The sequence below is a fragment of the Cyclopterus lumpus genome, chromosome 18 (genome assembly GCF_009769545.1).
Source record: "Cyclopterus lumpus isolate fCycLum1 chromosome 18, fCycLum1.pri, whole genome shotgun sequence".
NCBI lineage: Eukaryota > Metazoa > Chordata > Actinopteri > Perciformes > Cyclopteridae > Cyclopterus > Cyclopterus lumpus.
The window spans coordinates 14,716,062-14,734,137 of NC_046983.1; the positions used below are offsets into that span (position 1 = coordinate 14,716,062).

Sequence of the window (18,076 nt, forward strand, 5' to 3'; positions counted from 1 at the left end):
TGACAATATTGTTGGACTTTTGTCATTTATTTCATAAAATAAAGGAATAGACTTCCATAAAGTATATATTTTTTCTAGTAACAAATACTTTCTAGTAACAGGTATACAAAAAAGTGCAAAATAACTTTGTGTTCCTCTCACTAACTCTATATCAACTTCCATATTTAGTACCACACTCTGCCTCTGTCACACAGATCACGAGAGGTCCACAATTTAATTTCATAAAAACCCTGTTGTTTTTAGTAACCGTCGGCCCCTTTATCTGCTGAGGCAGCAGCAATATACTTAAGGTAGCCATCCTCTACTTCCACATTCTCATCTCTGGCTGCTGCAGCAGCACCCACAGGACTAGGCAGGTAGACATTTTCCCATCTTCCTCCAGAATCTGTTTGCAGATTCTGAGAGGCAGCAACAGCAGCAGCGACCTCCAGGCCATGGTTGATGTAGTTGGCCTCCTGGCTGGCCTCCAGCTCTGGCAGCTGCGACAGAAGACCTGTCAGCATCTCGCCCAGTTCCCCGAAGCTGGGCCTGCAGCTCGGCTCCTGGTCCCAGCAGCTCTGCATGACTTCATAACTGGGTTTGGGGCGAGATGGAGGAAAGAGAGGGAGGAGGCAGTGTGAGGCAGATACATACTGTAGATATATAATAATAATCCCCATGGCATCAGTGTGTGACCCGTCGTTACAGGGTTCATCTTTGTGTTGAGTGATATTTCATTTATCAAAAGAATTCTGGGAAAAAGTATAATTTTGTGTAATAGATATATATATATATTTCTTTATGTATTTATTTAATGTCTCTGACTCTGTTGATTTGTATTTGAAGAGCATCAGTATAACTCACATACCCGATGCAATTAGAATGCACAATACAATAAGGTAAAACATATTTGATATTTGTATGAAACCCTATTTAAAAATTAGAGGTAGAAGTTAAACAGGTATAAATAGTGTCATCTTGTAGTTATTGTAAATTTCTTAAAGATTCTCCACTAATACATTTAAATATTTAAATTGATAGGTAACAATGTCAAACAAATAGTCCCTGTCAAAACAGCCTGCTGTATACGTGCTGTATGTTCTTTTAGGATATACTAATGCATAGCATATATTCAACATGAATTGACTTCTGGTAACCCCAGCTTTCTGTTATTATGTATAACCAGGAGTGCCCCTGAACCAGCACAGGAACTCACAGCCCGGGGTCACAGTCCTCGGGGGGTTTGAGCCTGTGTCCGGACAGCAGCAGCTCCAGCAGCTCGTGGTTGTGAACTCCAGGATATGGAGTCCTCCCCCGGGACACAATCTCCCACATGGTCACTCCAAAAGACCACTTCAGAGGACAGGGACGAGAAAATCACACCCTCAGTGTACACATTAAGACTTTCGGGAGTTGATGTGGCAGTCTGAATATAGTGATGCTCCACGAAGCCTGGACTCACCACGTCACCTTTGGTGGTGTAGACGGACTCGGACAGGCTCTCAATGGCCATCCACTTGATTGGCACACGGGTAACTACTTTTTGACGATAGTAATTGCTGCTATTGATTTTCTTGGACAGGCCGAAGTCGGCCACACACACCCTGAGGTCATCGCTCAGCCTGTGGATGAAACATATTCTTTATTTTTTAAATGGACTCAGTGTAATCTGCACAGGTGATGCTCTCTAGAGTCAGATCAAATAATAAATTGAGAGTTCTGTTATTTTTTTGTCCTAACCACTCCATTCTTATCTCACATGTCTCCTCTGAGGGCTTCAGTCTGCTTTATTAACATTTTGAGCAGCTTCCTTCCCAGATACGAGCCATGGTTGAATACCAATGGCTGAGGACAGAGGCACAGTCATATACCAACAAGTAGTCCTTCATTTTAAACCCCCCCCCCCCCCCTCTCTCAATGTCTCCCTCTGATGGACTCACATGCAGTTGCGTGCAGCCAGGTCTCTGTGCAGGAAGCCCTGTGTGCTCAGATAGTCCATGCCTTCTGCAATGTCGATCATGAACCGCAAGAGACTCTGATGGGGCACAGACTGGAAGACAGGGTGACAGAAGGATGTGCTCATTGATTTCATTTCAACCATTTTGAACACAAATGTGCAGACTTAAGCATGTGAAAGTGAGAGAGGTGATGACAAGAATTAGGATTTCTGGGTAATATGTTGATGTTGTCCAACGTCAAGTCTTTATTTGATCATGTGACAAGAGGATATACCTAGTTTAGGCACGAAATATGTCAACACTGACAAGCTGAGCACATCTACAAGCCGAGCTATCAGTCGTGCCTTCCAAACATAAAAGAGCCAGTGAGTAGCGAGGGCCCGTCATATATGGCGTGCACCGGGTCCTCGTCATAACTACCTTACGTCACCACAACCGTAAGTGGGTTCCAGGAGCAAGATGTCAAGGTGCCCTTGTGTGCATCTGGATATGCATGTGCTGACTGCATCTCACCATAGGAATATCGCCATATCGTGTAGCAATTAGGAAGTGGCGCAGGTCTCCATGTTTCATGTAAGGCAGGATGACCAGAGGGATCGGCAGAGGAGAGTCCTGATCTCTCTGTAAAGAAACCCCTGCAGGAGACACACACACACACAAAACCTTTAATTGCCTCTAAAACCAAACAAACTTTCCCCAAATCAGATTTACGGACACACGATTTAAACCGTTTTGATATATTTGTTGAAATGCTCATTACACCCTGAAAGCAATCAATACATCAAATGCTATGGCAAAAAAAAAAATCCAGTATCTGGTATCTGTCGCAGGAGTGGCTTTGGAGGGAGGCCTAAAAGGCCGTCAGAGTTGCTGATTTGGCAACTTTCTTGCTAGAATTAGCTACTTTTGGAGCTAGCGCTGCTGGCTACTTTCATTGCAAAAGAGTAGGCAACATTGCTCACGGTTGTTGTTGATGTTGGATCAAATTTATAAAATAAATGTAATCTTGCTAGTTTCTCAAGATTACCAACAATTACATGTTCAGCTAAACATTTTATATAAGTTCGTTAAGGCTTTAGAAATCTTTATATTAAGTCATGACCTGAGCATAACTGTGGAGTAGCAAACCTCCCCATAACCTTACCGTAATATGTGCCATAGGCTAATCTAATGAGCGTCTGATTTACTCAACGGAATATTTTGGTTATATGCACTCTAGAAAGAAAAATAAATCAGTTCTATGACGTAGATGGTAAATGGACTGTATAGAGCTTTTCTAGTCTTCCGACCACTCAAAGCACTTTAACACTACATGTCATCATTCACCCAATCACACCTCTACCAATGATTCACAGTCGCCCCACCAAACCATAATCATAATTATAGTGTTGATGTGACAGCACTATGGTTACAGTTTGGTTAGATTTAGATACATAAAAACGACATGACCTTGAAGTTAGGGTCATCATGATAAACTAATTAATTTTATTCATGTAATCTTACCGAGTAGTCTGACCACATTTTCATGATTAAAGTTCTTCATGATCTCTGCCTCTCTCAAAAACTCATGTAAGTCTTCCTGGCTGTGGATTCCAACTATGTGGGACAGAGAAAACATACACAAATAAGAAGTAACAGTAGTCTTGATAGCGTGTTCAATTTCAGTACACACACCTCTCATGGTCTTTACGGCCACCTTGATGTCCACACCTTCGTCTTGTGTAAAGACGCCTTCGTAGACTGAGCCAAACTCTCCTGTAGAACAGAAATAAACGACTAAATGTGATCACTCACTTTTACTCCCAAGTCCAATATTTTTTTAAACATTCAGACTGTGGTGGCTTGGCTCTCGGGACAACAATGTCAGGATTTTTTCCACCACTTTGGTCAAGATTTGAAGGGTCAGAGCAACATTTGGATGGTTTGCCATGACAATTTGTAGTCATGCATGGTCTCCAGAGGATGAATCCTAATGTCACATTCCTTGACATTTCTTCTAGTGCAAGCAGGTCAAAGCTTTTACTCATTAAGTCAAATATTTCTACATCTACTTGATGGATTGGGACACAATTTGGTTCAGATGTCAAGGGTTCCCAGCGGATGTATCTTTAGTATTTTGGTAATCATGACTTTTTGACAACTACAATTGGATTGCCATGTAACTTGATAGAATCATTTTTCCTAACGTTAGCATTTAGCTCAAAGCCCCTCTTTGTATAGATTAAGAGAGGCACTAGAATGGCTGTAGACTATTAGTCTTGTTAATACAAGAATACAAAAAATGTGCAGGGAATCATTTTAGCCACCAGATGAAATCTTTTTTTTTATATACTTTAAAGATACAATGAGACAAACATACATACATGAACAAAAGGTTGGTCACCTATACATTCATGCCAATGGTATACTGATGGAAATAAATGTCAATTCACCCAATAACAGATCAGTGATGATCCTATGAGGTCACAAACACAATCCATTTTTACAATAATTCAAAAATTTATCGAACCGTAGATTCAGCGAGAAAGTCATTCTCTCCATATTCTGAACATCAGTAACAATATCTGTCCAGTCAGTCTCTGTTGGTGGCACGGCCTGCAGCCATTTTCGTGTTACAGCTTTCTTGCTGGCTGCTAGTAATATCTTTAACAAATATTTGTCTTGCACCAATAGGTGATCTGCGATGTTGCCCAAATACACTGTAGAAAAGGAACAATCAACTCCATCTCCAAAAACTGTTTGTATTACTTGCATTACCGCCTGCCAGTATGGCTGAATGGCTGGGCAGCTCCAGATTATATGGAAATGATCTGCCAGCTGTTCTCCACATTTCCTCCAGCATAGACCCCTTCCAGCCTCCCCTGTTTGTGTACATTTTAATTTGGGGGTTATGAAATATCTAATCAGATTTCGCCAACAGAATTCCCTCCAGAGACCCGAGCCGGTGGAAGTGGACTGCACAGAGCACATATTTGACCAGTCCTCCTCTGAAATGACAAGTCCAGATTCTTTCTCCCATTTTAATCTAACCTTATCTGTTGAGTGTTTTCTACTGGATTGAATACTTGAGTATAGTTTTGAAATAAGTTTCCTGTTGTCCATAGTTTTATATATGTCAATAAATATATCAATTACATTGGCATTACATTTCTCCTTTGTTTTAATCTCCTTATTAAAGTAGGTCCTGGTTTGTAAGTACCTAAAAAAGTCCAGTTTTTCTAAACCATATATCTCTGAAATTTTCTGAAAACTATCCAGTTCTCCCTTTGGTGAAATAGAACAGTAAGAAGTGATGCCAATTCTGTGTCAATGTTTAAACCTCCCATCAGTCCTTGCCGGCTTAAAGTCCGGAACAAAGGCGACCCAGCCAGATGAAATCTTTATGGCCTTTTTCTCCCCTCTGGTTGATTCAAATGTTGATTTTGGTGGAAAGTCCCAGGCTGTATGAGAAATCATTCACTAATTTATTATTCAAAGATGTCTAATTCTAATGACAGTATACTGAGTATTAAGAAGAATATTGTCTATTTTCAGTTGCCACTTAGGTCATTCTGGCAGCTATGCATAGTGGCAGTCTCTTTGGTTAGCAACGTCCCTTGTTGACTTTTTTATGCATTGTTGGATAATGTAGTCCATTACAGGGGAGTATGGTTGGGAAACTCATAATCATGAAAACTGAACTATGGTTGCGGTATGGTTTAAAGAATAAGCAACAAAAACACTTACCCCACGTTTTGGGAAAGAGAGGGTTTTTTAAATTTTTTTAAAGGAAACATTCCCCGCTGAACTGTGACAGGACATGAACTCTGTTTTCCTGCATGAAGGTCAACTGGTCTGCTTTATCTCAGCAGGAGTACTGAAGGAGAGGGTTCAAGATATCTATATATTCACCAATAACGACGGTTCTAGGTTGGGTGGCTATGACGGGATCATTATTGATGAGGAACATGAACTGACCTTTGCCAAGCTCCTTGCCCAGGGTGAGCTTGTTTCTCTCCACCAGGACCTCCTTAAGACTGTCCAGCAGCCTGCCGCTGAGCCCCTCCAACAGCTGGACCACACCCTCCGCCGCTGAAACAAATAGGAAGTCAAAGTATTCACTTCTCAAATGTACCAACATAAAGGAAATTATTCAAATAAGCAAACAATTTGAAGATGTTTTACAAGATAATTAATTCAGTGAAGCAACAGTCAATTGAAAGTATCAAACTAAACTCAATGCATTAACTAATTATTAAGAAGGGGTGTTAGGTATGACATTGGGTAGCAACACAATCTTTAACAATAATAAGCACCTATATATACACACTCACAACACTCGTAAAAAATAATATAAATAAGAAATGATGTACAATTGTAGTATATACTGTAAACCCAAAGGGAAATAAGAGAGGCAAATATAGAGGATCTAGGATATTGCTCAAGTCTTTGCTGTGCATGGAACTGTATATTGTAACGCCCAGACCTTCTGGGTAGTTTTTGTTGTCACTGTCTGTTTCTGTTGTGTTTTCTGTCACTCACCTCCCTCCCTGTGTGCCATCCTCCTGTGTGATTGCAAGCCCCGCCCTCATCGTTTCCACCTGTTTCTCGTTCCCTTGTGTATTTAGGTCTGTGTCTACTACTGCCAGTTTGTCTTGTAATGTTCCATGAGCTTACCAGCAATTTACCCCAGTGTGCCTTCCTGTGTTTTAACCTGTTTTTGTCCACCCAATGACTCTTTGCCTGGCCGATCCGGATTCCTTGTCTGATTACCTGTGTACCAAACCCTGCTTGAAGTAAAGACCTTGTTTTGAACCTGATTACCTTGCCTTGAGTCTGCTGTTTAGTCCTGCCCCCTCTGGCTCCCAGCTCCCTAACAGTACAAACTGGCCAACATGGACTCAGCAGACTGAGGTTCCCTCCGTCAGGCTCTCGCCTCGCAAGGCGCTCTCGTGGGCCGCTACAACCAACTTCTCCGGGACATGATGGAGTCCCTCCAATCCCTTTCTGCGGACGTGAACCAGCTCGTACAGCGGCTCCGTCCAGTTTCCTCACAGTTGCCCTCTTCAGTCCCAGAAGGCCCTGCTCCTTCTCTACCCCCCTACCCAGCCTTTGGCTCCCGGGAGCCACACGTTCCTGCGCTGGAGATCTGGGAACATACAAGTTTTTTCTTATGCAATGCTCCTTAGTTTTTGACCAGCAGCCCTCTAGGTATGTGACAGTTAGAGCTAGGGTTGCCTTTTATTATGGAGTCACTTACTGGGAGGAGAGCGCTAGCCTGGGCTACCAGCATATGGGACAGTCAGTTTTCCGCTAACTCCTCATACCAGTGTTTCTCTGAGATGCGTAGGTTTTCGATTACCCTGTTAGCGGTAAAGATTTTGCCTCATGCCTACTTTCTCTACGGCAGGTAGCGTAGCTGAGTTTTCCATTGACTTCAGAACTATAGCAGGTGGTCTTATGTATCTGTCCAGGAGTTTTTTCTTAGAGGGCAACCCAGTGAAGGAGGAACTAGTGGTGAGGGATTACTCGGAGTCCCGATGCCTTATGCCTTGCTGTAAGGTTAGAGAGAGACTTAGTCGCTCCTTTAGCTCGCCAGTCCTTTGCTCAGCCCCCCTTCTCCCCTCTCTGTCAGATGGTGTTTGTGGATTCCGGTTCGGACGCCAACCTGCTGGACAGTGGATTGGCTCGTAAACTGGGGTTAGTGAGCCGTTCCGCTATCCAAACCCCTGGAAGCTAGCTCTCTCGATGGGTGCCTACTCTGCCGGGTAACTCGCCACACCTCCCCGTACAGCTAACCTTCCCTGACAACCACACAGACTATCTGTTTTCACCTATTTCCAGTCCCTGCAACACCTGCTCATTTTGTCCCAACACAACCCCCATATGGGACTGGGCTTCAGGGATTGTGATCGCATGCCGGAAGGAGTGTTCAGAGAGATGCCTCCCCACCAGGTCTCATCAGACCATCATCGTCTCCAGCGGGAGCAGGTTGTTTTTTTTGTCAGCAAGAAGGACAAGACCCTTTGCCCCTGTATCGATTACAGGGGTTTGAACAAAATCGCCATTAAGAACAGGTACCCCCTCCCTCTTATCAGCATTTGTGTCAGGACTCAGCCAGCCGGACTCCCTCCTCAGCCCGGTCACACAGTGACACCCGGTACCTCAGAGCGCTGCCAGGGAGCTACGTGCTTGGAGGCGGGGACAAGCCAGGTGAGCTCCAACTCACACCTGAAGCCACTCAGCTCGTCTCACAGCTGCAGCTCGTCAGCTCGTAGTATTCGGCGGGGGGGGGATAAAGAGCAGGACTGTCTGTGCTGACGTTGCGAGTTCTTGGCATGATGTCCGTGGACTTTCCTCCTCGTGTCTTCACTGAGCATTCCCTTGTGTCTTTGCTGACTTTTTGTGTGGAGTATTTTTTATTTTTTTTTGTGTGGATTTATTTTCTGTTCGACCTTCCAGAGGATTACCTTTTTTCCCTTCCCCTGGAGAAGAAGAGTTTTTGGTTTTGTTGGGTTTGATGTTCGATCACCCGTGGACTAAGGGGACACTTCGAGTTGTTTGTGTTTCTTTTCCCAGCGACTTGTTGTGCTCTAATAAACTACGCCGTGTGTTCGGCGAAAACTAAACCTTCCTGTTGTCGTGCGCTTGGGGTCAGAGACAAGCCATAACAATTTGATCTGTTACAGGGTGCGAAGGTCTTTACTAAACTCGACATAAGAAATGCCTATCATCTAGTCAGAATAAGGGAGGGGGACGAATGGAAGACTGCTTTCAACACTCCTAGTTGTTAAAGGAATAAAGTTGTATGACAAAAATACCGATAACTCCCAGATCAGACAAGGCCATGGTAGTAACCTGTCAATCACAAGGTAGCCTCGCCCTAAAGCATAGCCTGCTTTATGGTCTATCTAAATGAACACTTTAAAGAAGAGATTGAGACCATTTTCTTGTATAGAAATACAATCTATAACAATCAAATTAGAGAGAATGCAAGTATCTTCATTTGCTTCACTTTTCAGAATCCAAAGTTGTAAACCGACGTGGATAAAATTGTATTTGTAAGTGATTTGATTTGTGTCAAAAGCATTGAGCAAAGATACAAAAACAAAAAAAGGAACATGGCGCTTACTGTTGGATATCTGGGGTGTAGCCTCCACCTCCTGTGGATGTCGGTAGGGAAATTCAGCATTCATTGGCAAAAGCTCTACTTCCTGTTCAGACCTATAGTAAAATTATAACTTTAAGTTTAGTCATCATCATTTTATGTGTAAACAGTGTATTGGGTTCCCACACATGGAAACATAATTCATTTAGTCAAGTTCAATCATTGGAAAATAGGTAATATGTTGTCTTTGGGGAAAAAAACTTCACTAAATGAATTATTATCCAATGTCCCCACACAATACAAATATGGTTGTAAAATTATGTTGATATACAATATAACCTTAAAACTTCTTAGAATAAGATCAAAATATTGAAATGTGATTAAAGTACATAGCAAATTGCAATTCTGTCTGCCACAATATTGTTAGTTATTTTTGATAATACACAGAACCCTCCCATTGTGTAATTCATCATCTTCCCCCATTCCCAGCATGCTGCTGTGTGCAGTCCACATTTAGTGGAGCTCTCCCTTGTGTACACAGAGTTATTGCAAAAACAAACGAGTTTTCCCTTTACAGGGAATTAAAAACGGAAGTGGACCTGAGTTTAGTGTAGTTGTTGCGTAGGACACACACAACGATGGGGATTAAAGCTATGAGCAGCAGGACGCCAAATAAAACACCGATTGTCAGCCATATGGAGAGGCGACTCTGAGGAGGAGCCGGCATTATTTGCTGCTCTGAGACATTTAAGGTCGGGGTCACAGCGATCACCACAGGTGGAACTTTCCCTGTAAGAAATAAAAAGAAGTGTTATCTATGTGACTCCCAAATAACAGCACTTTTGGCATTCTATTTACTTCAAAGATACATTTTTTTTGTGTAATAGTAACCAGAGGATTCATCTTCTTGGGACCATGAATATACACAGCAAATGTCATGGCCATATGGTTATTAGTTCTCCAGACATTTAGGTGTAGACCATAGACTGTAAGAAGTGTGACATCATCCATTGGTTTGTGGAGCCTTAAATTTGTTGATTTTGTCTTTGCCATCTTGGATTACAGCCGTCACGCTTTATGATCTATGTGACTCTAAATGGAGCACAATTTACTAAATGAACATCATGCTGTATTGAAGAAGACTTGAAACTAGAGATTGACTAACTTTGCTAGACTTTGCCACTAGTGGAACACATACTAATGTACCCAGTGCTTAACAACAACTACAGGACAGTGTTAAATGTAGTGTAGCATAGTAGAGATAAGTCATAAAGGTGGCAAACTGGCTCAGTATTATCAATCACACAGCAATATTATAGATTGCGAACGGAAGCTAATATTAGCTAACATTGGTCATACCAGATAAAGTAAAACCAAGGCAACAAATCCTGTACTGAATTGAGCGAGACTGTGTTTTGCTGCGTATGATTTTTTTATTGAATAAGGAAGTATGTGTTTTGTTTGTGTTGCAAAATCCTGCTTTAAAAATGAACAGGCTTTAGCTCATTCACCATGGGAACTGTTGAGAAATTAAACCAGAATTGAACCCTACTATTTGCTCACTGCACTGGCTGTCTCTTCCCTGTTGAGGAAGTGGCCAATATTTCGCAGACTTTTACTGGACTATCTAACGTATTGACGACATCTAGTCGGGCTTACATACATCTATGTACGGTGACAGTGGTAGTGGATGAAGGCTGCGCCCCCCTCAGGGTGGATATATCGTTCCGGGCTTGCACCGAGAGTCTGTAGTCGTGCTGTGGTTTCAGTTCTGTGATGCTGACCGACGTGTTTGTCAGCCCTGCCGAGTCTGGCAGGAAAACCACCTCGTCCCCACATGCCTCCCACCGACGGCCAGAATCCGCTTCCCTCTCACACTTGATGCAATACGTCACTTCCTGTCTGCCGCCCCGGTCATGCGGAGGATCCCAGGTCACCATCAGCACTGAGTCATTATGATGATAGGCCGTTAAATTCACAGGGGCGGAGGGCGGCTCTGGAGGACAAGACGGGGAAGCAAAACACATGTTATTAGAATCACATTAAATAAAGGTATACAAGTGCAGAAGGTAGACTACCAGTGTCATTGGTCAATTTTACAATAGGTATATAATCAAAGTCCATTACTGTCCACCACTGTGTCTTCCTGGTAGTCCCAGTATATACTACCAGCCAAAGTTGAGGATTTTCTAAGTCACAATAGTGGCTTTAATGTCCAATCCCATGCATTATTTGTATAATAAGAGGACACGGGTGTTTCTTACTGGTGCAGCCGAACTCATCAGGGTCAGTTGGCAGGCGGCTGAAACCCTGCATACAGTCGCAACTCTCTGATCCCTCACCACGCGTCCTGCTATTCAGCGGGCACGCCCGGCATTCTCCACTCTCATTGGCTGGTTTGTAGAAGCCCGTCCAACATGCTGGTGAAACAGAAATAGTGATCATCTCCTACCGCTGATGCTGGTGGTGTTTGTAAAAGCGTTGTAATGTTTGTTTTTGCTGTAAGATACAGCGTTTCCATTTGAAATGATTGCATGTTCCACTAGTGGCAGAGTTTGGCAAAGACACTTCGATCCAGACCTAAAGATCTCAAGAACTAATAACCAGATATACAACAAACACATTGACAACATTCTGGCAGGGACCCTAGAGCAAGGCAGCGAACCCTCTGCTATAAATGCTCAGATCAGATTGTAGTTGTAGTGGTTAAGTTTGAATGGGGCTTTTTGATCCGATGACATATCAGCAAATTTAGTTTTTCTTAAATTGTGAGTGAGATATGTAGTGATTGGGACATTTTACAGTGTCACAATAAAGTGCTTTATGACAAACTATGTAATGGCAACTCTTTTTATTCGACCTCAAACATATCTATGACATCTCTGCACCGACACTTCTTGATACTCACTTATTCCGGCTAAAAGCGCTAAACAAGTACAGGTCCATTTAATATTTACTTGTATCGTGATGGTAGGGACTACCATATGCAAGGGGCCACCTGCCCATCAGAACTATCTAACATTCATACCCATTCACCCACCGCAGTAACAGCCTGTGGGGGCCAATCGGGGTTAAGCATCTTGCCCAAGGACCCAGACATGGACTAGCGGAGCTGGGGATCGAACCGCCAATCCTTCGATTGAAGGACGATCCTGCTCAACCCCTGAGCCACACTTTATGGAACCACTGAGTCGTTACATTGTGCAATTAACATTTACTTCATAATGATGAATTAAAGTTTAAAATATGTCTATTGCCACTTTAAACTCTGCCATCCATTTGTATTCTGGTATTGATTGTTGTGCCAGGACAGCTCCTTTTTGGAATTTGAATAAAGTGTAAATCTCCATACCTTGACAGGTGTCATCCTTGACTTGATGGCCGGCTTCACAGGCACACACCCCATGCAGTGGACCCCAAAGTCCCTCCACATCACACTCTCTAACAGGTGGGAAAACCGCCACAGCTCCCTTGACGCAGGAACCCATCAATGGACCTGACGCGGCCCCGGTCCCCTTAAACGCAGCCAGGTGGGCCACGGTGTCAGGGCACCTCCTGTAGTACAGTCTGATGGATGTTACCAGCACACATGTTCCTGAGTAGGAGAGGGCCAGCTGGAAGCCCCTGCTGCTGACGGAGCCCAGACTCAGAGCCCGGCTACGGTTCAGGTAGTTGGCTATAGGAGGGAATGTGGAAGGGAACGGCTTGGAGGTCTGAAGGTCCAGGACTGTCATAGTATTTTGAAATGTTGCGATTGGTGTGTTTGAGTCCAACAGGTGAACTTGTAGAGGGCCGAGCTGACCGGACGACTCCTCTTCTTGGGCAAATGAAACATCCATCAGTAGATGGTGGGCATCTTTCCGCTCCATCCAGTGGCTTAAAATAGTTCTTGTTCTTCTTCTTCCACAAGCTTGGAGCACGGGTACGGAACGCGGTGTGCCCACTGTGAGCAGAACTTCACTCCACTGGGATGACGGGAAGATGCAAGAGAACATCAGTGAAACTACAAGTTCACACAAAAAAACAGAGGAGCCTCAACAACCTCAGTACAAGACAAATGTGGTCTTGTTTACCTATTTTTGTGGTATCACAAGGTGTTAACTGTTAATGTAATATGTTTGATGAAAATGTTGATATCTTAAATACCTCATCTTTTACCTCTGTCATGTTACCTTTGCATTTTCTGCATTTCGTTACCCACTCTTTTGTTGGCTAAACTCTCAGCCTTGGTGGCTTCTCGCCGACAGTAGCGTTGCCTTTGTACTCACAACATAACCAACTGAGCGCCAAACATATGTTTTTTAAGAGTGATTATTAATTTACTGGGAGTTGTGAGATAGTTGAATAACATCTGGGTATGTATATTTATTTTTCTTCCAAATTCATATCATATTACTTGAATCTTGATGAGCTACAGACAGCTTCCGCACCAATGTGAAAATGAGTTAAAGTCATTCAATAGTCATTAAAATGCTGAAATAAATAAATCACATGTTAATAAAGTACCACCTTGCAGGAAATGTAATAGCATGTGTTCATACAACTTGCAATTAACAATTAGGTCAACTGTTGTAATTACTAAGCGATAAATTAAAGTGTGAATTTACAGTACTTGATACAAGCCTTATAATGAAATAACCACTTGTCAGTTAGCAACCCAACTTACTTCACTCGCCGGCTCAGATTTCCATTCCAGCCTTGTTTGTTTATCAGAATGGAAAATCTCCACTAAACAAAAAGCAAAGACAGAGAAAGTTAATCAAGCTGGACTCTGTGTAAAAAAACTAAATTTTTCCAAACTGAAAAATAACTGTTCCGTCCAGCAGCACACCCATCAATTAGGCACAATACTCTGCATCCCATTGTAACAATCAGTATTAGGCTGCTCTTGACTCTTATTCCCAATTATTTCCCAAGTGTTTCCAGCTCGTCTTCATCAGGGTGCTGTCTGACTTTGTTTTCTCTTTCTAGATATACAAATATTTAGTAGCATTCCATTGATTAATTTGTTCCTGCAAAAATGAAAATCTTATGACAATATTTCAGTAAAGGCGAGATTATTTTGCCTCCGCACGGCTCTCAATATGGTGACGCCTAATAGCAGCTATCGGTGATAGCAGAGATAGCAGCTATCGGTGATAGCAGAGATAGCAGCTAACAGAGATAGCAGAGATAGCAGCTATCAATAGTTATAACCCAACTACTTTTAAACCTTTGATACAATCATGATATTTTGCTGGAAATACTTCTGCCATTTTAATCATTTTGAACTTTGAATTTTTACTCACAAGGTCTGAATAGTTCTTCTACCACTGCATTTTAAATGTAATCCCGCTCTTAAAAAATATACAAATTAAATATATGAAGTGTGAAAAGTCCCTTACGTCTGATGGCATTTCTATGATCATCTTATCAACAGTTTTTTCTAGCACACTCCTAACAATGTGCCTCAGAGATTATATATATGATAACACGGCCACATAAGCATGTCAAAGTTTTAAATATTCATTGAAGTGATGTTCAATCCCTGAGTGTCAAACACCTGAACACTCACCCTCCTCGGCCTGATATTGAATGTCACAGCCGGCTTCCCACATCCAGATCCACAATAGGATTAAAGTAGGCCGGACGCACCACAGCGTCGTGTGACACGCAGACATGATGCCAGCTGGTTAGAAGTGTGTTCTGCTTGTCATGAGCTCCTCATTGAGTTCTTTGCCCCCCCTCCCACTTCCCCCCCCCCCCCCCCCCCCCCCCCCCCCCCCCCCCCCCCCCCCCCCCCCCCCCCCCCCCCCCCCCCCCCCCCCCCCCCCCCCCCCCCCCCCCCCCCACGCACACACACCCTTGGGACCTTCTGAGTTCCTGTATTTATGTGCTGCTGCTTATAAAGGACACAATTTACTCCAGAACACACAAAATACAGAAACACACAAAAAAAACTAAAATATAGCAAAAATAAACGTTAAGATGTGTCCCTAAACATGACTAACATGTATATAAGAAACTATTTAGGCATACCTTTAGCTTAAAGAGCTACTGCACATTAAAACCTGTTTTTTGAGCAGTAAGATAAATGACATGATTGGACTGTGGTAAAACGCATCAACGCTGCTGGTGTTAATATTCCTATTTCTTACTAAATTTATACAAATCTGTATTTCACAAGTTGAAAATGGCTCCATACGCCATCTACTGTTTTGAATGGGCACTGAACCTCAGAAGGCCAATGCTGACGAAGAGTCCACCGGTCTGTACCGATCTACGTTGTATGTATTTAAAAGAATGTTAATGCCCTCCAATCAGAGACCAGGAGATGCCACTGAGCAACTCCTGCCACAAACATCCACATCCGCCGACATGAAGCTAGAAACTGACGCCAGACACGCTGTGTGAGGGGCTACAAACCACAGTTGAGCTGGCCTCAACTTTCTTTCAGTTAAACTAACCCGCCAGATGGTTGGTTACCTGAATGACTGAATATGAGAAGTGGACGTATTCATCGTGACGTCCCCCATTTGTGTTGTGAGTTTGGCAAATTTCCCATGGCCATCTTGGATTACGGCCATCACCATGTTGTTTTTTTTGCAACCAATGAAAGGAAGTTACCATATTTGGAATGCAGAGGAGTCTATTTGACTCTAAATGGACCATCATTTACTAAAACTAGATATTGAGACCATAAACTCTACATAAGTCTACAATGTTTACTGAGGTAATGAATCACGTGAGAAGTATAGTCATTTTCTCATAGACTTCTATACAACTAGAGGAGTCGCCCCCTGATGGTCAATAGAGAGAATGCAAGTTTTAGGACACTTCCGCGTCAGCTTCACTCTGGGTTGTAGTCTGTTTGTTACACAGTACTATCTGACAAGCTGTCATTGGACATTGTTTGGAAAGGGACAGGGATATAAAAAAATACATGGCAGGTGATTGGAAGAACATTCAATTCAATTCAGTTTATTTTGTATAGCCCAATATCACAAATTACAAATTTGCCTCAGAGGGCTTTACAATCTGTACACATATGACATCCCTGTCCCAGGACCTCACATCGAATCAGGAAAAACTCCCCAAAAATAACCTTTGACAGGAAAAAAAGGGAAGAAACCTTCAGGAGAGCAACAGAGGAGGATCCCTCTCCCCGGATGGACAGAAGCAATAGATGTCATGTGTCATCGCTTCTTTAAATTTAGCTACAGCACTGTCAGTTAGACATCTGGTGTAGAAACTTTTGACTAACGGTGTACACTCCGGGAGTATAAACTCAAAAGTTATGAGATAATGGTCTGACAGAAGAGGGTTCTGTGGGAAGACCTCCAAATGCTCATTGTCAATGCCATATGCAAGAACAAGGTCGAGGGTATGGCCAAAGCAGTGAGTGGGTTTCTGTACTCTCTGACAGAAGCCAATCGAGTCCAACAATGAGATAAATGCAGTACTAAGGCAATCATTATCAATATCCACATGAATATTAAAATCTCCTATAATAATAACCTTATCAGTTTTAAGGACTAAACTTGATAAAAACTCTGAAAATTCAGATATAAATTCTGAATATGGACCTGGTGGCCGGTACAGTATAACATATAGGATTGGCTGTAATGTTTTCCAGGTTGGATGTGAAAGACTAAGAACAAGGCTTTCAAATGAGTTGTAGTTTAGTTTAGGTTTAGGATTCATTAATAGGCTTGAGTCAAAGATGGCTGCTACTCCACCTCCTCGGCCAGTGCCTCGAGGAATGTGAGTATTAATATGACTTGGAGGAGTTGATTCATTTAGGCTCACATATTCTTCATGCCTCAGCCAGGTTTCAGTAAGACACAATAAATCAATGTGATTGTCTGATATTAAATCATTTACTAATACAGCTTTAGATGATCTAATATTTACGAGTCCACATTTAATTATCCTGTTTTGTTGCACTGTTGCAGTAGTGATGTTAACCTTTATGAGGTTATTTTGTATGACTCCTCTTCTGGTTACTTTTGATTTAATTAATTTAAGTGGCCGTGGGACAGACACAGTCTCTATAGAGTTAAGGTTAAGGGTGGGTAACTGCTCGAATGGAAGTGCAGAGAAGGGTGGAAGACTACAACTCTGCTTCTGCTTCCTGATCTGAACTCTGGGTCATGGATTAAGTCTGTTAATCAACTTGGCCATGTTTGCAGAAATGAGACGCGCTCCATCCCAAGTGGGATGAATGCCGTCTCGACTCATCAGATCAGGCTTTCCCCAGAAAGTCTTCCAGTTATCTATGTAGCCCACATTGTTTGCTGGGCACCACTTGGACAACCAGCGGTTGAATGACGACATGCATGTCATCATTGATCAGATTGGGGAGAGGGCCAGAGAAAACTACGGTGTCCGACATTGTCTTGGCATAAGTACACACCGATTCCACATTAATTTTAGTGACCTCCGACCGCCGCAGTCGGGAGTCATTACCGCCGGCGTGTCTTATAATCTTACTGTAACTACGCTCATCTTTAGCCAGCAGTTTTAAACAAGATTCAATGTCGCCCGCTCTGGCCCCCGGGATGCATATGACTTTGGTCCCTGGCTTCCCTATCTTCACGTTTCTGACTATGGAGCTACCTATAACCAGAGTGGGTTTCTCAGCGGGTGTGTCGCTGAGTGGGGAAAACTGGTTTGAAACGTGAAGAGGTTGGCGGTGCTCAGTGGGCTTCTATTTAGACATAAAACTCCTTCGAACAGTCACCCAGCCATCCGGCTGCTCGGGGGCTGCCGTGGGACAGCTAACAGAGGCTAATGCTAGCGGCTCCGCACCGTCTATGGGGGGTGGCGAGCTAACTAGCGTAACTGTCTGAGCTTCGATGGCGCGGAGCCGTGCATCTAACCCACTTAGAACTGCCTCCAACCAGCAAATGAACTACACTTGTTGCATGTACCGTTATCATTAAGGGAGGTAGAGGAATAGCTATACATGAGACATTCTGAGCAAGAGGGAGGGGGAGAGGAGGAAGACATCGCGAGCTGCTAAACTGGCAACCGGAAGTGATGCAATACGCTTACCGGAAGAGAGAGAGCG

General features: G+C 43.0%; 1 protein-coding gene across 4 annotated transcripts; it reads right to left on the reverse strand.

Annotated features, from left to right (window-relative positions):
- Positions 1-14: 14 nt before the first annotated feature.
- si:ch73-40a2.1 (tyrosine-protein kinase receptor TYRO3) lies at positions 15-14,745 on the reverse strand. 4 transcript variants are annotated; one of them, XM_034557542.1, is made up of 15 exons: positions 14,579-14,745; positions 13,691-13,752; positions 12,377-12,989; positions 11,289-11,444; positions 10,688-11,020; positions 9,624-9,813; positions 9,049-9,140; positions 5,895-6,008; positions 3,612-3,692; positions 3,441-3,533; positions 2,451-2,572; positions 1,920-2,029; positions 1,442-1,601; positions 1,196-1,332; positions 15-573 (listed from the first exon to the last, which is right to left on the reverse strand). In XM_034557542.1, the coding sequence occupies exons 1-15, from the start codon at positions 14,682-14,684 to the stop codon at positions 240-242; spliced, it is 2,703 nt and encodes a 900-aa protein (XP_034413433.1). In that variant the 5' UTR covers positions 14,685-14,745; the 3' UTR covers positions 15-239. The 4 variants fall into 4 exon arrangements, with proteins under 4 accessions (XP_034413433.1, XP_034413434.1, XP_034413432.1 ...); XM_034557543.1 differs by lacking the exon at positions 3,441-3,533 and having other exon boundaries at positions 61-573; positions 14,579-14,727; XM_034557541.1 differs by having other exon boundaries at positions 63-573; positions 3,441-3,692; positions 14,579-14,727.
- Positions 14,746-18,076: the final 3,331 nt, after the last annotated feature.

Bases quoted from the DNA above. Each gene is read 5' to 3' on its own strand.
- si:ch73-40a2.1 (XM_034557541.1), bottom strand. From the start codon at position 14,684: ATGTCTGCGTGTCACACGACGCTGTGGTGCGTCCGGCCTACTTTAATC. The intron at 12,990-13,690 runs GTAAGTTGGGTT...CCGTCATCCCAG, and splicing joins AATCTGAGCCGGCGAGTGAA to TGGAGTGAAGTTCTGCTCAC. The intron at 2,030-2,450 runs GTGAGATGCAGT...CCTGTCTTCCAG, and splicing joins GATATGGCGATATTCCTATG to TCTGTGCCCCATCAGAGTCT.